Source organism: Zalophus californianus, chromosome 15 (genome assembly GCF_009762305.2).
Source record: "Zalophus californianus isolate mZalCal1 chromosome 15, mZalCal1.pri.v2, whole genome shotgun sequence".
Classification (NCBI taxonomy): domain Eukaryota; kingdom Metazoa; phylum Chordata; class Mammalia; order Carnivora; family Otariidae; genus Zalophus; species Zalophus californianus.
The window spans coordinates 87,876,046-87,889,405 of record NC_045609.1 but is presented as its reverse complement, the minus strand read 5'-3'; the positions used below and the strand labels follow the sequence as shown (position 1 = coordinate 87,889,405).

The 13,360-nt window shown below is 52.5% G+C and overlaps 1 protein-coding gene across 1 annotated transcript in view; it reads right to left on the bottom strand.

Moving 5' to 3' along the window:
- LRRC27 (leucine rich repeat containing 27) overlaps positions 1-10,001 on the bottom strand; it is a 44,447-nt gene extending 34,446 nt beyond the window's left edge. Inside the window, 4 exon segments of the mRNA XM_027596948.1 lie at positions 1,191-1,249; positions 5,527-5,657; positions 8,563-8,832; positions 9,639-10,001. Of these exon segments, the coding sequence (XP_027452749.1) occupies positions 1,191-1,249; positions 5,527-5,657; positions 8,563-8,769 (397 nt within the window). The 5' untranslated portion in view covers positions 8,770-8,832; positions 9,639-10,001.
- Between the last annotated feature and the right edge of the window lie 3,359 nt (positions 10,002-13,360).

Here is a 13,360-nt window from a genome sequence, read left to right as displayed (position 1 = left end):
AGCACACCTGAACAAGCTTCAAATAACCAAAATTACACAGTACGTGTGGCATTAAATTAGAATTCAACAGAAGGAAGAGAACTAGAAAATCTCCCATTGTGTGTAAGTGAAGCAAAACACAAAGAGCCCATGGGTCACAGTACATTTGAGAATATTTTGAGCTGAGTGACAATAAAGATGCTGCATGTTGAGGTTTGTGGGCACAGCCAAGGCAGCACTAGGGGGAAATCATAGTTGGGACTGCATAGTTTAGGAAAGAAAGGTTTAAAATCAGTGATCTAAGGGGGCGCCTGGGTGGCTCAGTCAGTTAAGCGTCTGCCTTCGGCTCAGGTCATGATCCCAGGGTCCTGGGATGGAGCCCCGCATCGGGCTCCCTGCTCAGCGGGGAGTCTGCTTCTCCCTCTCCCTCTGTCTCTACCCCTGCTTCTGCTCCCTCTCTCTCTCTCAAATAAATAAAGGCTTTTTTAAAAAAAATCAGTGATCTAAGCCTCCAACTCAATTGGTTAGAAAAAGAACAGCAAATCAAACCTAAAAAAACAAAGATAGTAAAGAGCAGAAATCTGTGAGACAAACAGATGCAGAACAGAGAACATCGTCTTCTGTTTCCTCCTCCTCATTATTTAGAGCAGGGAAAATGAATAAAAATGAAGGCACTACACTTATACACATCCCCATGGATAAACCCCAACAGCACGGTGCTGAGCCAAAACTGCATATCACCAGGAATTCATACTGGTTATGATTCAACTTATGAAAAGTTCAAAAGGAGGGCCCTTTAAACATGCACTGCTAGGGAGCCGTCAGCGGCCAAGCTCTCCAGGAAAGCAGGGGGAGGGTGAGCCCGGACCCTCAGGCTCCCAGGGAGGGAGGGACAAAGGAGAGATCATGACCAGAGCAGCACTGAGGCCTACTTTCCGGAAGCTGTGCACTGGCTCCAAAGCCCTTCATTTTTATTATTTCTTACCCTATGTTTATGTGCCACTCCTTCTATGTAGAATATCCATTACAACATTAACGGCTCTTGAGAGGTGTGCTATCTGAGAGCCCGGGAAGGAGGAAGTAGAAGGGATGACTTAAGTACAAGCCAGCTCGCCCCCTATGACTTGCCTTATGTTCCCATTTACAGGTTCCATGAACTTAAAAAGGCAGCATTTTAAAACCAGCTTTTATTTTATTGTTTGAACACTTACCCAGCTCCACAGGTAACATTTTGATAGGATTTCTTTCTAAAAGCAAAGTTTTCAAATGCCTTTAAAATAAAACAAAAAATATATAATTTAAAAAGCAGAAAATGAAATGACCATCCCAAAATATACCATCAAATTTCTTCCTTTGCTGCCTCTTTAAGGGGACACCGTCAATGCAGGCACACACGCTTGCTGTCACACGTGTGGCCCACGGATGTCTGCAAATGTGGCCCCCGGGCTCAGCAGTGGGCCAGGACCGCTTTCTCAGCACAATGACACTCAAGGCCAGGTTATTCTCTGTTGGGGGGGGCTCTCCTGCACCTGTGGGATGTCCAGCAGCATCCTGGTCTCTACCCACCAGTCCAATAGGACCCCCCTCCCCACGCCATGACAACCATGAAATGTCCCAGCATTGCCAAATCTCCACTGGGGGCAACACTGCCCCACAGGGGGACTGGTGCTCCGACTGCTGATCTCCAGGGTTTCCTGAGGCGTGCAGTGAGGGATCCAGCATTCTGACATGCCCTGTGAGCAAGTTTCCTTGGTCAAAATGCTTGGAAGCCTTCTGCTGCACTGCACACCCACCCTGCTGGGGGTGAATAATTCGTAGTGAAGGGTTCTGGGAAGTCTCAGACCATGGCAAGGAGGGATAAGGGGTGTTTCTCCATGTCTTTGACTCCAGATCCCTTCCCTACTAACACCTAGTAACATCTCCTATAAAATCTCCCACAAAAATATACCGCGGATAGGATACAAGGCACCCACTAAAAAGTAACTAACTGAATGATATGGAAAAATGAATATATCGTGTCAAACTCTATCTTGCCCCTTTTACCCTATTCTGCTTCTTTTTTTTTTTTTAAAGATTTTATTTATTTATTTGAGAGAGAATGAGAGATAGAGAGCACGAGAGGGAAGAGGGTCAGAGGGAGAAGCAGACTCCCCGCTGAGCAGGGAGCCCGATGCGGGACTCGATCCCGGGACTCCAGGATCATGACCTGAGCCGAAGGCAGTGCTTAACCAACTGAGCCACCCAGGCGCCCTATTCTGCTTCTTTTGTTTTTCACATTTAATTCTTAAGACTGTATCATACACTAAGGATCAATTTCTTTTTCTCCTTTACCTTTTAGGGACCACCAGCTGAAATCTGGTATAAAAAAACACAAATACCGTATTTCTAGCCCACAGGATGGGCGTCCAGGCAGAGGGCAGGGCCCCTCCCACCCTGGCCACTCTGTATCTGCATCACCCTGGGCCCCCCAGGACTTTGGGAGAATTGTTGAATCCACTGTGCTGTTTCATCTCCAGGGACAGGTCTGCCAGCCAGCACACCCCACCACAGCAGAGAGTGGGTCGGCGGGCCGGGCATGCAGGGATGCTGACCGTGTGGGGCTGGCTGCCTGCCACAGGGGGGAAGACCTCACAAGCCCCTGGGGAAAAGCCCCCAGCTGCCTTCTCCTCTATCGCTGACCTCAGCAGCCCCAGGAAACCAGCAGGGGGGCCGAGTGGCTGGAGTGGGGTCCAAGCCGTGCCCCCCAGCTTCAACCCTCCTTCCCCAAAGGAAGAGAGGAGCAGCTGAGCACACGTACAAGTCCCAGAAATGAATCAACACTGTGGGGGGAGGGAGGCCATCTCAAGCCTCATTTCACCTTCGAAGGTGAAAAAAACAAAATCCAACATCACAACGGACCAGGGTCCCCAGGATTTGGAAGGAAAAAGACAATTTCACAGACATACAATTGAGAGTTCTATTATTCCAGCTAAATTAAGTTTAATTTTTGGATTGGCAACCCCAAAGGAAAATGAGATTACCTGAGGATTAGCAATTTTCTTTCCATTTACTCCCTTGGATTTTCCTTTTTCTTTGAAATTTTAAAGGAACAGACTTTATAGATTAAACTTTTCTTGATGTACACAAAGGTGAATTATTTCAACGTTGTCACTTCAACTACTGCTTTTTGGTTCAGCCCCTTTTAGTTGTGTAATACAAAAAACAGGCCAGGGATGGGTGAGCGCTTGCTCTGCATAAGGTGGACAGAGGCTGCAGACTGGGCGGCGGGTGGGCAGGTGCCCTGGACTTCCCCAACGGCAGGTCCTGTCGGTCAGGCCGTCCCCACCCACCGGCGTGCTGGCCTAGGGGTCCACTGTGGTGGGCGGAGACCACGGGAACCAACCATCCACCAGAAAGCATAGCAGGGCAATGATCTGTTTGAATATTCTCGTGCACACTTTGAATAATAAATTGATAAATGTTGACCCCATAAATCCTATCAGTAATCCACTGGTTATGTCAGCGACTTCCCACTGGACATACACATTCACGAGCTGAGTCACAGCTGCTGGCTTAAGGAGGCATATATACTGACGTACGCATGTTCTCACTCTCTCTGCTCACAAGCTCACCCGTCCAAGACAATGCGGGGGGAGAACATTAACACTGGCATTGCTTTAATTAGGCTTTTTGGAAAGTTTAAGGCTTTTAATAAGCCCATAATTACTTAACATTTCTGATTAATGTGTTTCAGCTCTTCAGCAAGCTGATCTAATTTTAATGATATAATGGGCCATAAATCACATGCAAAATTATATCTTAAACAATACTAAGCAGGGGGCTTTGACTGGCAAAATCAAAACTGGAGGACTTATTTTATAGGAAAGAGCAGTGCTTGGGGAGTGGGCTTTTGTTTATTTACCCTTTGAGTAGCAATCCGTCTCCTGGGCTGTATGAGCGCCACAACTTATGGACAGAAAGCACTAAATCATCCTCAACACAGAAGATGAGGACTTTGGGAAGAACAAAGCCTTCCCAGCCCACCTGAACCACAAGCTCAGAAGACTCAAGAGGCCGTCAACCTGGATGGGACAAGGCAGGCGCAGGTCCAGGGAAGGCTCGGCCACCTGCCACACAGCCCTGTTTGGGGCCAAGGACACGGTTCTGTGCGTCCAGTGGTACAACTCACGGCAGGCGATGTGCTCTGCAGACCCCAACAACCCCAGGAGCTCCAGGAAGGCGGCTCCCGGCTCTGATTCCCCCCGCCAGAGACCCCAGCTTAGCATCAGAAATCAGCTGCTTCCCTGCAGAGCCTGAAAAGGCACAAATGATGCACAGAGATTTTCTCTCACTGTGACATGTGACAAAATACTCACTTCGTACAAATTACTCTGAACAACAGTGAGCTACGGGTCAGGCCAGTGAAGGGCCTTATACAGACCTCCAGTCTGTTGCTTCACGGCGGCCGCACGGCTCTCTGCGGACACAGTTGCTCATGTGGGAACAAGAGGTCGCCCTTGGATAACTGTCTTCCTCCCACGCCCTACATCCAACCCGAAACCCACGGGCTCTCAAGTGCCCTGCAGCTCTGTGTTGTCAGCTTTGCCCAGGCCGCTGCCTCCCACCAGCGGCCCACTACCCTCTCCTTACAGAGTGAACTCAAAGCCACGTCGAGTTCCACCCCTCTCCATTCAAACCCTCCGTGACTCCCAAGCTCTTTCAAAATGATGCCCAACACTGCAAGCCCGGCCTGCAAGGGTGGCCACCGGTCCCTCCTGGGTCCCGGCACACAGCCCCCCTCGCCATCCCCCACATCTGCCCCATGCACACCCCCATGGCCTGTGTGTGTTCCCCTCTGCCCAGGAGGCACTCACGTTAAAGGGGATCCTACAGTGTTTACCAGAAGGGTTTCAAAAGGTCGGGACACACTGACAGGGAGGGATGGGGAACTGGAGGCGCTGAGGTCAGGACAGGAGGTGGGGCTCTTCCGAGGAGGCCGGCTGACCCTGGGCTGCCGGCCAGGGCCACGTGAGGAGGAGGGAGGCACGGCATTTGTCCCAGACGTGGGGGTGCCAGGAAACCCCGGGATCAGAGTGGTGGGAATGTGGCCAATAACAGGCATTCCTTACTTTGGGGTTTCCAGCTTTTCCAAAATGGAAAGCATTCCTTGTTATTTATCAGAAACTAATAGGTACCTGCAGGGCCTCAGGAGCAGAGAGGCTGGTTGTAGATCATCAGCCACATGCCCAACCCTTCCAGCAGCTTCGCATGATGAGAGTCAGAGCTGGAACCGGGTGTTGCGAAAACCTCACTGTTGGCCCCGCAAAGGCACTGTGGCTACTGGCATTCTTTGTGCTATTAAATATCCTACATTATAACTATAGTTATGTGCATTTGGTATATTCAGCCACCGCATCTATTAGCTGGCTTTAAAAATAGCATTAAATGCTTCTACACTGAAATCAAAATTCAATCAGGAGTTGGAGCTAAGCAGAAAAAGAACAGGCACTCACACATTTTAACACATGATGGTTTCTTAAAATCTGGAAATACAAACATACAACTTACTTGTGAGACCCAATCCCAGAAGGAAGAGCTCTAATTCTGTTATAGCGGAGGTCCAGCCAAGTGAGGTTTGGCAGTAACTGGAAGAAATCTTTAGGAATCTCACAGAGGGCATTTCTTTGAAGATGCAATCGCTTCCAGGGAAAAGAAACAAGAATGTCTTGTCAACTACACTTTAAAACATGATACATCCTAGAGCATTTCCAGAAGAACCACGGGCTTTTGCACTCATACATATCAAGTGAAAAGAAAGCCCATATCTTACTCTTAGATAGGTTAAACAGCAGACAGGAGTCACAGAGGAAGGTACCAGGGTCCCTTGCCCAGCTTTTGGGGCTGGGGCGTGACTCCCGGGCTGGCCCCGCAGCTCCCTCATGGCTGACGGCTCAGCCTCCACTGCTGCACACCACATTTTCTCTGCAAATACCCTTAACACCAGACCGACTCCCCAAGCGTTTCTGTCCCTCTCCTCCTTCCTGGGCCCCACACTCAGTGCCTCTCGGGCTCCGCTGGGCCTGCCCCTTCCCTAGCGCCCGTCACAGGCAGCCCGCGGTAACTCTGGTCAGTGGACAAACGGCAAGAGCCGAGTCTGGTCCCAGGGACTCGTCCCAAGCCGAGAGTTCAAGGAAACTAAAGGACAGGCGCAATAGCTGTCTGCCTCGGCCCGTGGCTGCTGACCCCGGTTACCGTCAGTAGCTCCACAGAAGCCATCCGCTGTCGTGAGGTGTATGAGGGAGGGAAGGTCCACGTCAGCACGTGTGGCACTGACTCCAGCCGTGTAAAAGGTACACGCGTGAGTCCACAGTCACAGCAGGACACGATTATGGGGAAATTTTTTTTAAGTAGGCTCCATGCCGAGCGTGGAGCCCAACGCGGGGCCTGAATCCACAACCCCAAGATCAAGACCTGAGCAGAAATCAAGAATCAGATGCTCAGGGGCGCCTGGGTGGCTCAGTTGGTTAAGCGACTGCCTTCGGCTCAGGTCATGATCCTGGAGTCCTGGGATCGAGTCCCGCATCGGGCTCCCTGCTCAGCAGGGAGTCTGCTTCTCCCTCTGACCCTCCCCCCTCTCATGTGCTCTCTATCTCTCTCTCTCTCTCAAATAAATACATAAAATCTTTAAAAAAAAAAAAAAAGAGTCAGACGCTCAATTGACTGAGCCCCCAGGCGCCCCCGATGCTGGATCTGCTGCGATATTGTTTCTGCGCTACTCTGCGTGTCGCATAAGCATATTCAACATCTCTAACGACTGAGACGGCAGAGCATGGATGTTAAGAACACTGGCCCAGAAGCCAGACTTCCTGGGTTCAAATCTAGATTTGGAAACCTTATGAGCTGTGTGACTCTGAGCAGGCTCCCAAACCTCCCTGGGCTTCAGTGTCCCCACTGTAAACGGGGTCACGGGACCCACCTGCCACCGTAACTGAGGAGCACTGAGTGCAGCCCAGTGCTGCCAGCTGCTCCATCGGCCACAGCATCACGACTCCCAGCTCACCTCCAATACCATCCGCCGAGCCCCTTCTTGGGGTAGGGCAGGGGCTCTACCAGCGCGTGGAAAGTGAATCTCCAGCCAGCCGAGGTGCGGCCAGTCACCCTGCTGGCCGTGGGCATTTTCTGGGACAAGGTCGGGCAATTATGCACGCACAGCGCGTGCGCACCCCGACATGGAATGGCTCTTGGCCTTGGCTGCAGCGTGGGCTCCAAACTTCTCAGGCCTCCTCTCTCTCGGGGCAAGCTGGCTCTAGTGCTCAGCTCTGAAACCACAGATCCCAGATGCCAGAAAAGGCGGGAAGAGGCCACGCTGCTCTTTGCAAAGGGCTGTTCCCGTCAAGGGCAAGGGGACTGCACCACAGAAGCCCACCCTTCCTCTTGGGTCCAGTGGGGCTGCGCGAAGACGGCCCTCCTGTGCTCCAGGAGTGCACCGGTCTCTGGACGTGCGACTGGTGACTCCAGAGATCGCTGCTTTATCTGCACACGTACCTGTAACCCACAGCGCCGAGCAGCCACCTCACTCCATGCTTGGTTGCCATGGTAATAACATTTATAGTCACATCTCTGTTTTCGGAGAGGCATGAAGAGTTATGATGCTTCTTTATTAAGCCTGAACAACAGTTTTAGAATTTTCTCCTTCTTCCTTTATGTGTGGAGGTCCCATAAATCTCAGGACGTGTTGGAGTCCTTGTTCACAGTTAGGAGCGTTTGCCCTCAGACAGGGCGGCCCTGATGACCCAGGAATTCACTCCAAGAGGTCGGCACTCAGGGAAGAGAGAGCAGGGGCAGTGCCAGCCGTGACCGCCAGCACACAGCATGTGACACACAACAGCAGGGCACCTAACATCCCAGTATGCAGCTCTGTGCAAGCGCTCCAAAATGTCAGCCAACACCCCCACGGCGCAATGTGTCCATGTGTCCTGTGGATGTTGCGCTTCACACGCGTTACAGTTTCATTCTTGTAATAACCCACAAGAATAGTCTCTTTCTCACAAATGAGGCTTAAGGAAATTACGTGAGTCCGAGGCAGCAGGTGCCCAAGCCCTGCACTCTTGCCCTGCTCACGTCAACACTGTGCTCTGACAGAACCTTATTCTAGAAACCCTGGGGGAAGAGACAGTACCCTCTAGGTTAGCAGCTGGTGGGAGCTGGGTGAGGACCCGGCACAGGGGAAAGTCAGTGTGTGACGTCAGCAAGGCAGGGCTGAGAAACAGCATTTACCTGTTGTAATACTGTATGAGAGCTTTTAGGGGGAAGTTTTAAACAGGAGATCAAGGGTGCTTTCAGCAGCGGTTTCTACCATGGGCTTTCTGATGCTTAAGACTTTCCCAAGAAGAGAGGGTGGATACCACAGTCTGACCCCGTGAGGTATTTCCACTGGCTGGTCCCCATACCAGAATTTCTTTTTGTGGTGAGCAGCACATGAGACCCCGAGTTAACCCTCTTCTCTCTCATCCTAGAAACTCTCTCCTAAAGAGAGGGCTCCAAATAAAGCCACTTATGTCCACTCGGCAGAGGCACAAATGCCCCGAGAAATGCCCCACTTACTTTAAGGTTGGGAATTTTAAAGATCTCTCTTAAATGGTGAAGACCACTTTGACTCAAGTCTAAAATCGACGAGGAAGACAAGATGACCCCCTTAACACCCTCGTGAACCTCTTTGGAGGGGGAAGCAGGTGTGCTCCTAACTTGCCCAGCGTCGCTCTCCGGATCAGTCGTCCCGGGGGGAACCCTGCAGGACCTGCTCCCTTCCATCTGTCAGCCAGGAGGAAACAGTGCTCCGGGGACCTCTGCTCATCCTCCTTGGTCTGCAGCCACCTGGAGACAGGGAGGGGAGACACAGCAACATCTAGGTGACCTGACACGTCCTCCCAGGGGGCACGGGGTAGTTTGGTAGCAGATACGCAACCATTTCACTTGCTTACAAAACCATCATTTTTAATAAACAGTAGCATAAATCTGACATTTAAGTTTAAAGGAAGGAAGGAAGGAATTCAAGAAGGTTCTGACTGAGTGTTATACTCCTCACTTTGTACCACGGAGTTCCAAGATTTAACTTTTAACTCCTGGAAAACACAATGATGCAAAATAAGAATGACTATTTTAGGGATAAAAACAAACCAGAACGTTTCAAAGTCTGTAAACCAACATATTCCTTCCATAAAATGCGAGTGTGGAGGGGCTCCCAAGTTTGCTTTCTGCTGTGGTTCTGAGCTCCTCACACTAGGAGTTAAGCTCCCTGTGTCCCAGGATCCCACCGGTTTTGCCATTTGGCTCAGTGAGCAGCACTGTCAAGAGAGAATCTTGAATTTCAGGTGCTCAACAGTACTTCGAAAGTAGTTCAAGAACTGCTGCCGAGCACAAGCTCTTCCAGCCACAGGTATACACGCGTCATTTCTAAACAATGGATCCAGCAATAATAATCCGCACTGGAACCCGTCCTCGCCTGGACCCACCCCCCGGCTGTCGGAGGTTTAGGCGCGGGCACAGGCACTTCCCTTTGGGGGATGATCCATGCGAGGGCTGGGCTAGCTCGGGCACTGCCTGAAAGCAACTAATGAGGGAGGGCCAACCCACAGGTGCGACCCCAGGACACCCAGGGGCCCCTCCCGGGGGGTCCTTACCTGTGAACACCGGCTGTGAAGGGAGGGAGGGGTGCAGTCAACCTCCTACACACCTCCCAACGGGGGGAGAACATCTCAAAACCGAGCGTGAACAATTGGACGTAAACTAGGGCGGAGCTGGCTCCTTGAGGGGGGGAGGCTGCGACACTGTCCCCACCGCGCCTGCCTCGTTTTCCCGATCGGCGCCAGGCCGGGTTGCTCGGACCCCTCGGTCCCCAAGTTGCAGGACTGAGAAGCACCGCCTTTGCCAGAGCAGCCGGACAGGGCAGTGGGGGCCCGCGCGGGCACCACCTCCCTTCCGCGGCCTGCCCAGGCTCCGGGCCCCCGCCCGGCGCCCCCGCCTCAGCCGCGGCGCCCTCCCACCCCGGTGCCCGCCCCGCACCGGCAGCTCCCGGCCCCGCGAGCACGCTGGCACACGCCGGCACGCGCCGCCGCACCCGGACGCCGAGAGCGCCGCCCAACAGCGCAGGCTGCCGAGCCCACGCGGTCGCCATGGAGACGCCCCTACGGAGTCCCGGAGGCGCCAAGCCGCGCGGAGGGCGCGCAGCCGCGGAGAGAGTGGTGCGCCTGCGCATGCGGTCCCTGCCCCGGCCGCGACTCCCTGCCCGGCACGTGCCGGCGTCGCCTCTGGCCGCCTGTGCCCGCCGGCGGGTGACGCACGCAGGGACACGTGTGCCTCAGTCCGGGGAGACGTGTGCACGAGGGAGGCCCTTGCGGACCGCCGGAGCGAGCAGGGCCAGAGCGGGGCGCCCTCCGGGCTGAGCGCCGGCCTCCAGGGCCCGAGAGCCCTCCCAGGGGCCTGAGCTCGCCGTCTGCCCCAGCGGGCCCTGGCTGCCCGGGATCGCTGCCGTCACACGGACGCCCACCCACCCCACCCTCCGCCCCTCTCCCAGGGCAGCGTCCTCCCGGCAGCCCGCCAGGTAGCCTTTGGGCTCCCCTCGGTCAGAGTTGCTTCCAGTCGCCAGAGGGGAAATGAGAGCCACACAGGGGCCAGGGCCAAGCAGGGTTCCCTCTGCGGCCGGGCCCTTGACCAAGCGCCCGGGGAGAGGAAGGTGGACGCCAGGCAAATGCGGAACCCCTGGGGATGACGTCCTCCAGGGAGCTGTGTGTGGAGGGAGGGTGGCTGGCTGGACGGCCTCTGAAGGCTGTCCCTCTAGGGCTGGTGCTGCAGCCGCTGCGGGTGTGCAGAGCCGCTGTGGGGAAGGGAAGCTGGAGGGGAGGTGGGGGAGGTGAAGACGAGCTGGAACCCACAAGAAAGGACTGGGCCGTGGACCTCCTGCGGAAGAAGTTGGCAGCGTTCATCACAGAACCACCCGCTCGGCTACCCGGAGCTGGAGAAGCCAACAGGCCTTGAGGGGTGGGGAGCAGCTACACCCCTGCCTCCCACCAGAGAGGCGAGCCAGCAGATGTGTGAGCTATGGCCACACCTGGGGCACCACCCTGACCTGGTGTGAAAACATTGCTGCAGCTACTCCCGCCCCCCCCCCCATACACCAAATCTCACCCAAAATGCCTCTAGTGGCCCAGTTGGGAAACCCTGTGGGAAAGGGAATTGGGGTGGGGGGAGGTGGCAGTTGAGGCTAGACAAGTTGACATACCACAAAGCCACCACAGTACCTGAACTTAAATTGGTGTCACTGTGAGAAATACTGCTCACTGGGCAGGCTGCCCAGAGTATCAGCCACAAGGGCCACTGAAGAGCTTTACACAGACTCCCAAGATAAGGTCCACCTTGTAAAAGATCACTCTCGGTTTCTGCTATGGAGATGGCACACTAGGTCCTTATGACCAACCCTTCCACAAACAAGGGAGTGAAGAATTCCTGAAAGGTGAACTTTTCCCCAGTGAGCACCTTTCTATTTGGGAGAGGCAGTAGAAAGTTCGGCTACTGAGCAAACAGTAGCTGGTCCCAACAGACCAAAGACCAAAGAGATAAATTGTTCTTCTGAGACCACTACAGAGAGGGAGGGTCTAGTAAACACCCAGACTTTGGGTTGGGGCCCCAAAATGCTGGGCTCTAGGAAGAGTGAACTGGAAAAACACCAAACCTTGTGGGGCCTGAAGCTCAGCTTCGGATCACGGCAGACCCTGATTGCATTAAGGTGACCTGGGGTGCTGGGTGTCTGGCTCCCTGCCAGAAGCAGATGTCAGTCTTTTCTAGAAGGGAAGAAAATACCATCTTAGATCTCAATTTATCTGCATGGTTTTAAAATGGGTAATGTGCATCACACACAAGGCAACATGAACACATGATCAAATCCCAAGAAGAGCAAGAGAGAACAGAAACTGACCTGTGGATGGTCCAGATAATGGAATCAGCAAGCATGCACTTTAAAATAACTAGGATTAACGTGTTCGAGGAAGCAGTGATACTAGAAATTATAGCAAGGAATCAAATTGGAATTCTGGATATGAAAAATACAATAACAAAAATGGATTGGTTACTAGCAAATTACCTAGAGCTGAAGAGAGTGTTGGTGAAGTGGAAAGTCGGTCGGAAGACAATGTCCATCAACACGCAGGGAGAGAAGTCATCACAGGGGACTCAGTGACCCAGTCTCACACACTGGGTGAGAACGGGGTGGTCTCTGGTGAACCCAGCACCTGCCTGCCCTTGGAATGTCTCCTGCGCAGAGCAGAGGTTTTGGGAACCTCTGGGCTGAATACTTGTCTATATGGTTACAGGTTCGCCCCAAGGGGCTCTTGCATGAGGTTTGAAAGTAGAGGAGGACAGGCTAGTGATTTCTGGAGGCACACGCAATGATTAAGGGCAGGCGAGAAGTTCAGAGCAGCTTCCCAGGTGCTCCGCGGTGGCAGGACAGGCACAGTATGGGGGCTACAGACATGCCTGTTGGAAAGGGGAGAAACCAAGAGGCTTCTTGGTTGGGTGATTCTTCTGAAAAGTCTTCATTTTGATCTCACTCCTGGGTGATGGTTAACTGCTCTAGAATCCCATGCTGGCAGTTCATTTCTATCAGAATTTTAAAGACAGGACTCTCTGGATGCCGTTATTGCTAATGAGAAGTTTGGTGTCCCTCCAACTGCCGTTTTGGTGAAGGAGATCTATCTTTTCTTTCTGTGTCCTTGATGTCCTGAAATTTCCCTACAGTAAGTCTAAGTGTGGACTGCGTTTCAGTTATGCTGCTTGGCACTTGATGTGCACTTCCTGTCTGAGATCTTCGGTCTTCAATCCTGGACGTTGCAGTCATTCTGTCCTCACATGGAATGTTCTCTGTGGTCTGCACCCTGACCTCGATTCCTGGATTCTGGGTCTTTGGGGAGGGACTAGATTGAAGCCACTCCATCTGTTCTTTCCGTGTCTCCAAAGGGCTCTTCTTGTTTTTTACCTGTGCTCCCCACAAGGAAATCTGCCTCCACTGGGGTCCACTTAGAGTCTGTGTCATCTACAGGGATGGGTTTTTTTTTATGATATCATTTCTCGTTTCTAATTTTCTCTGTTGTACTGGTTCTTATTTCATTTTTTTCAAGTTTTTGTTATATAATCTAAGTTTTTGTTGCTATTTTCTCTCTATCCAACATGAGAATCTTAAACATAGTTATTTTAAAGTCTGCTCTATTATTTTAGTTTTCAGGCTGCTGTATTGTTTCCCTTTCGTCTGGGATGAATTCATCAGCTGACTCTGGATCTTGTTCTCTTTCTTCTTAGAGGAACATGCTTTGGAATTGCAGCTTGCAGGCTCATCCTAAGCAAGGGGTTTGTG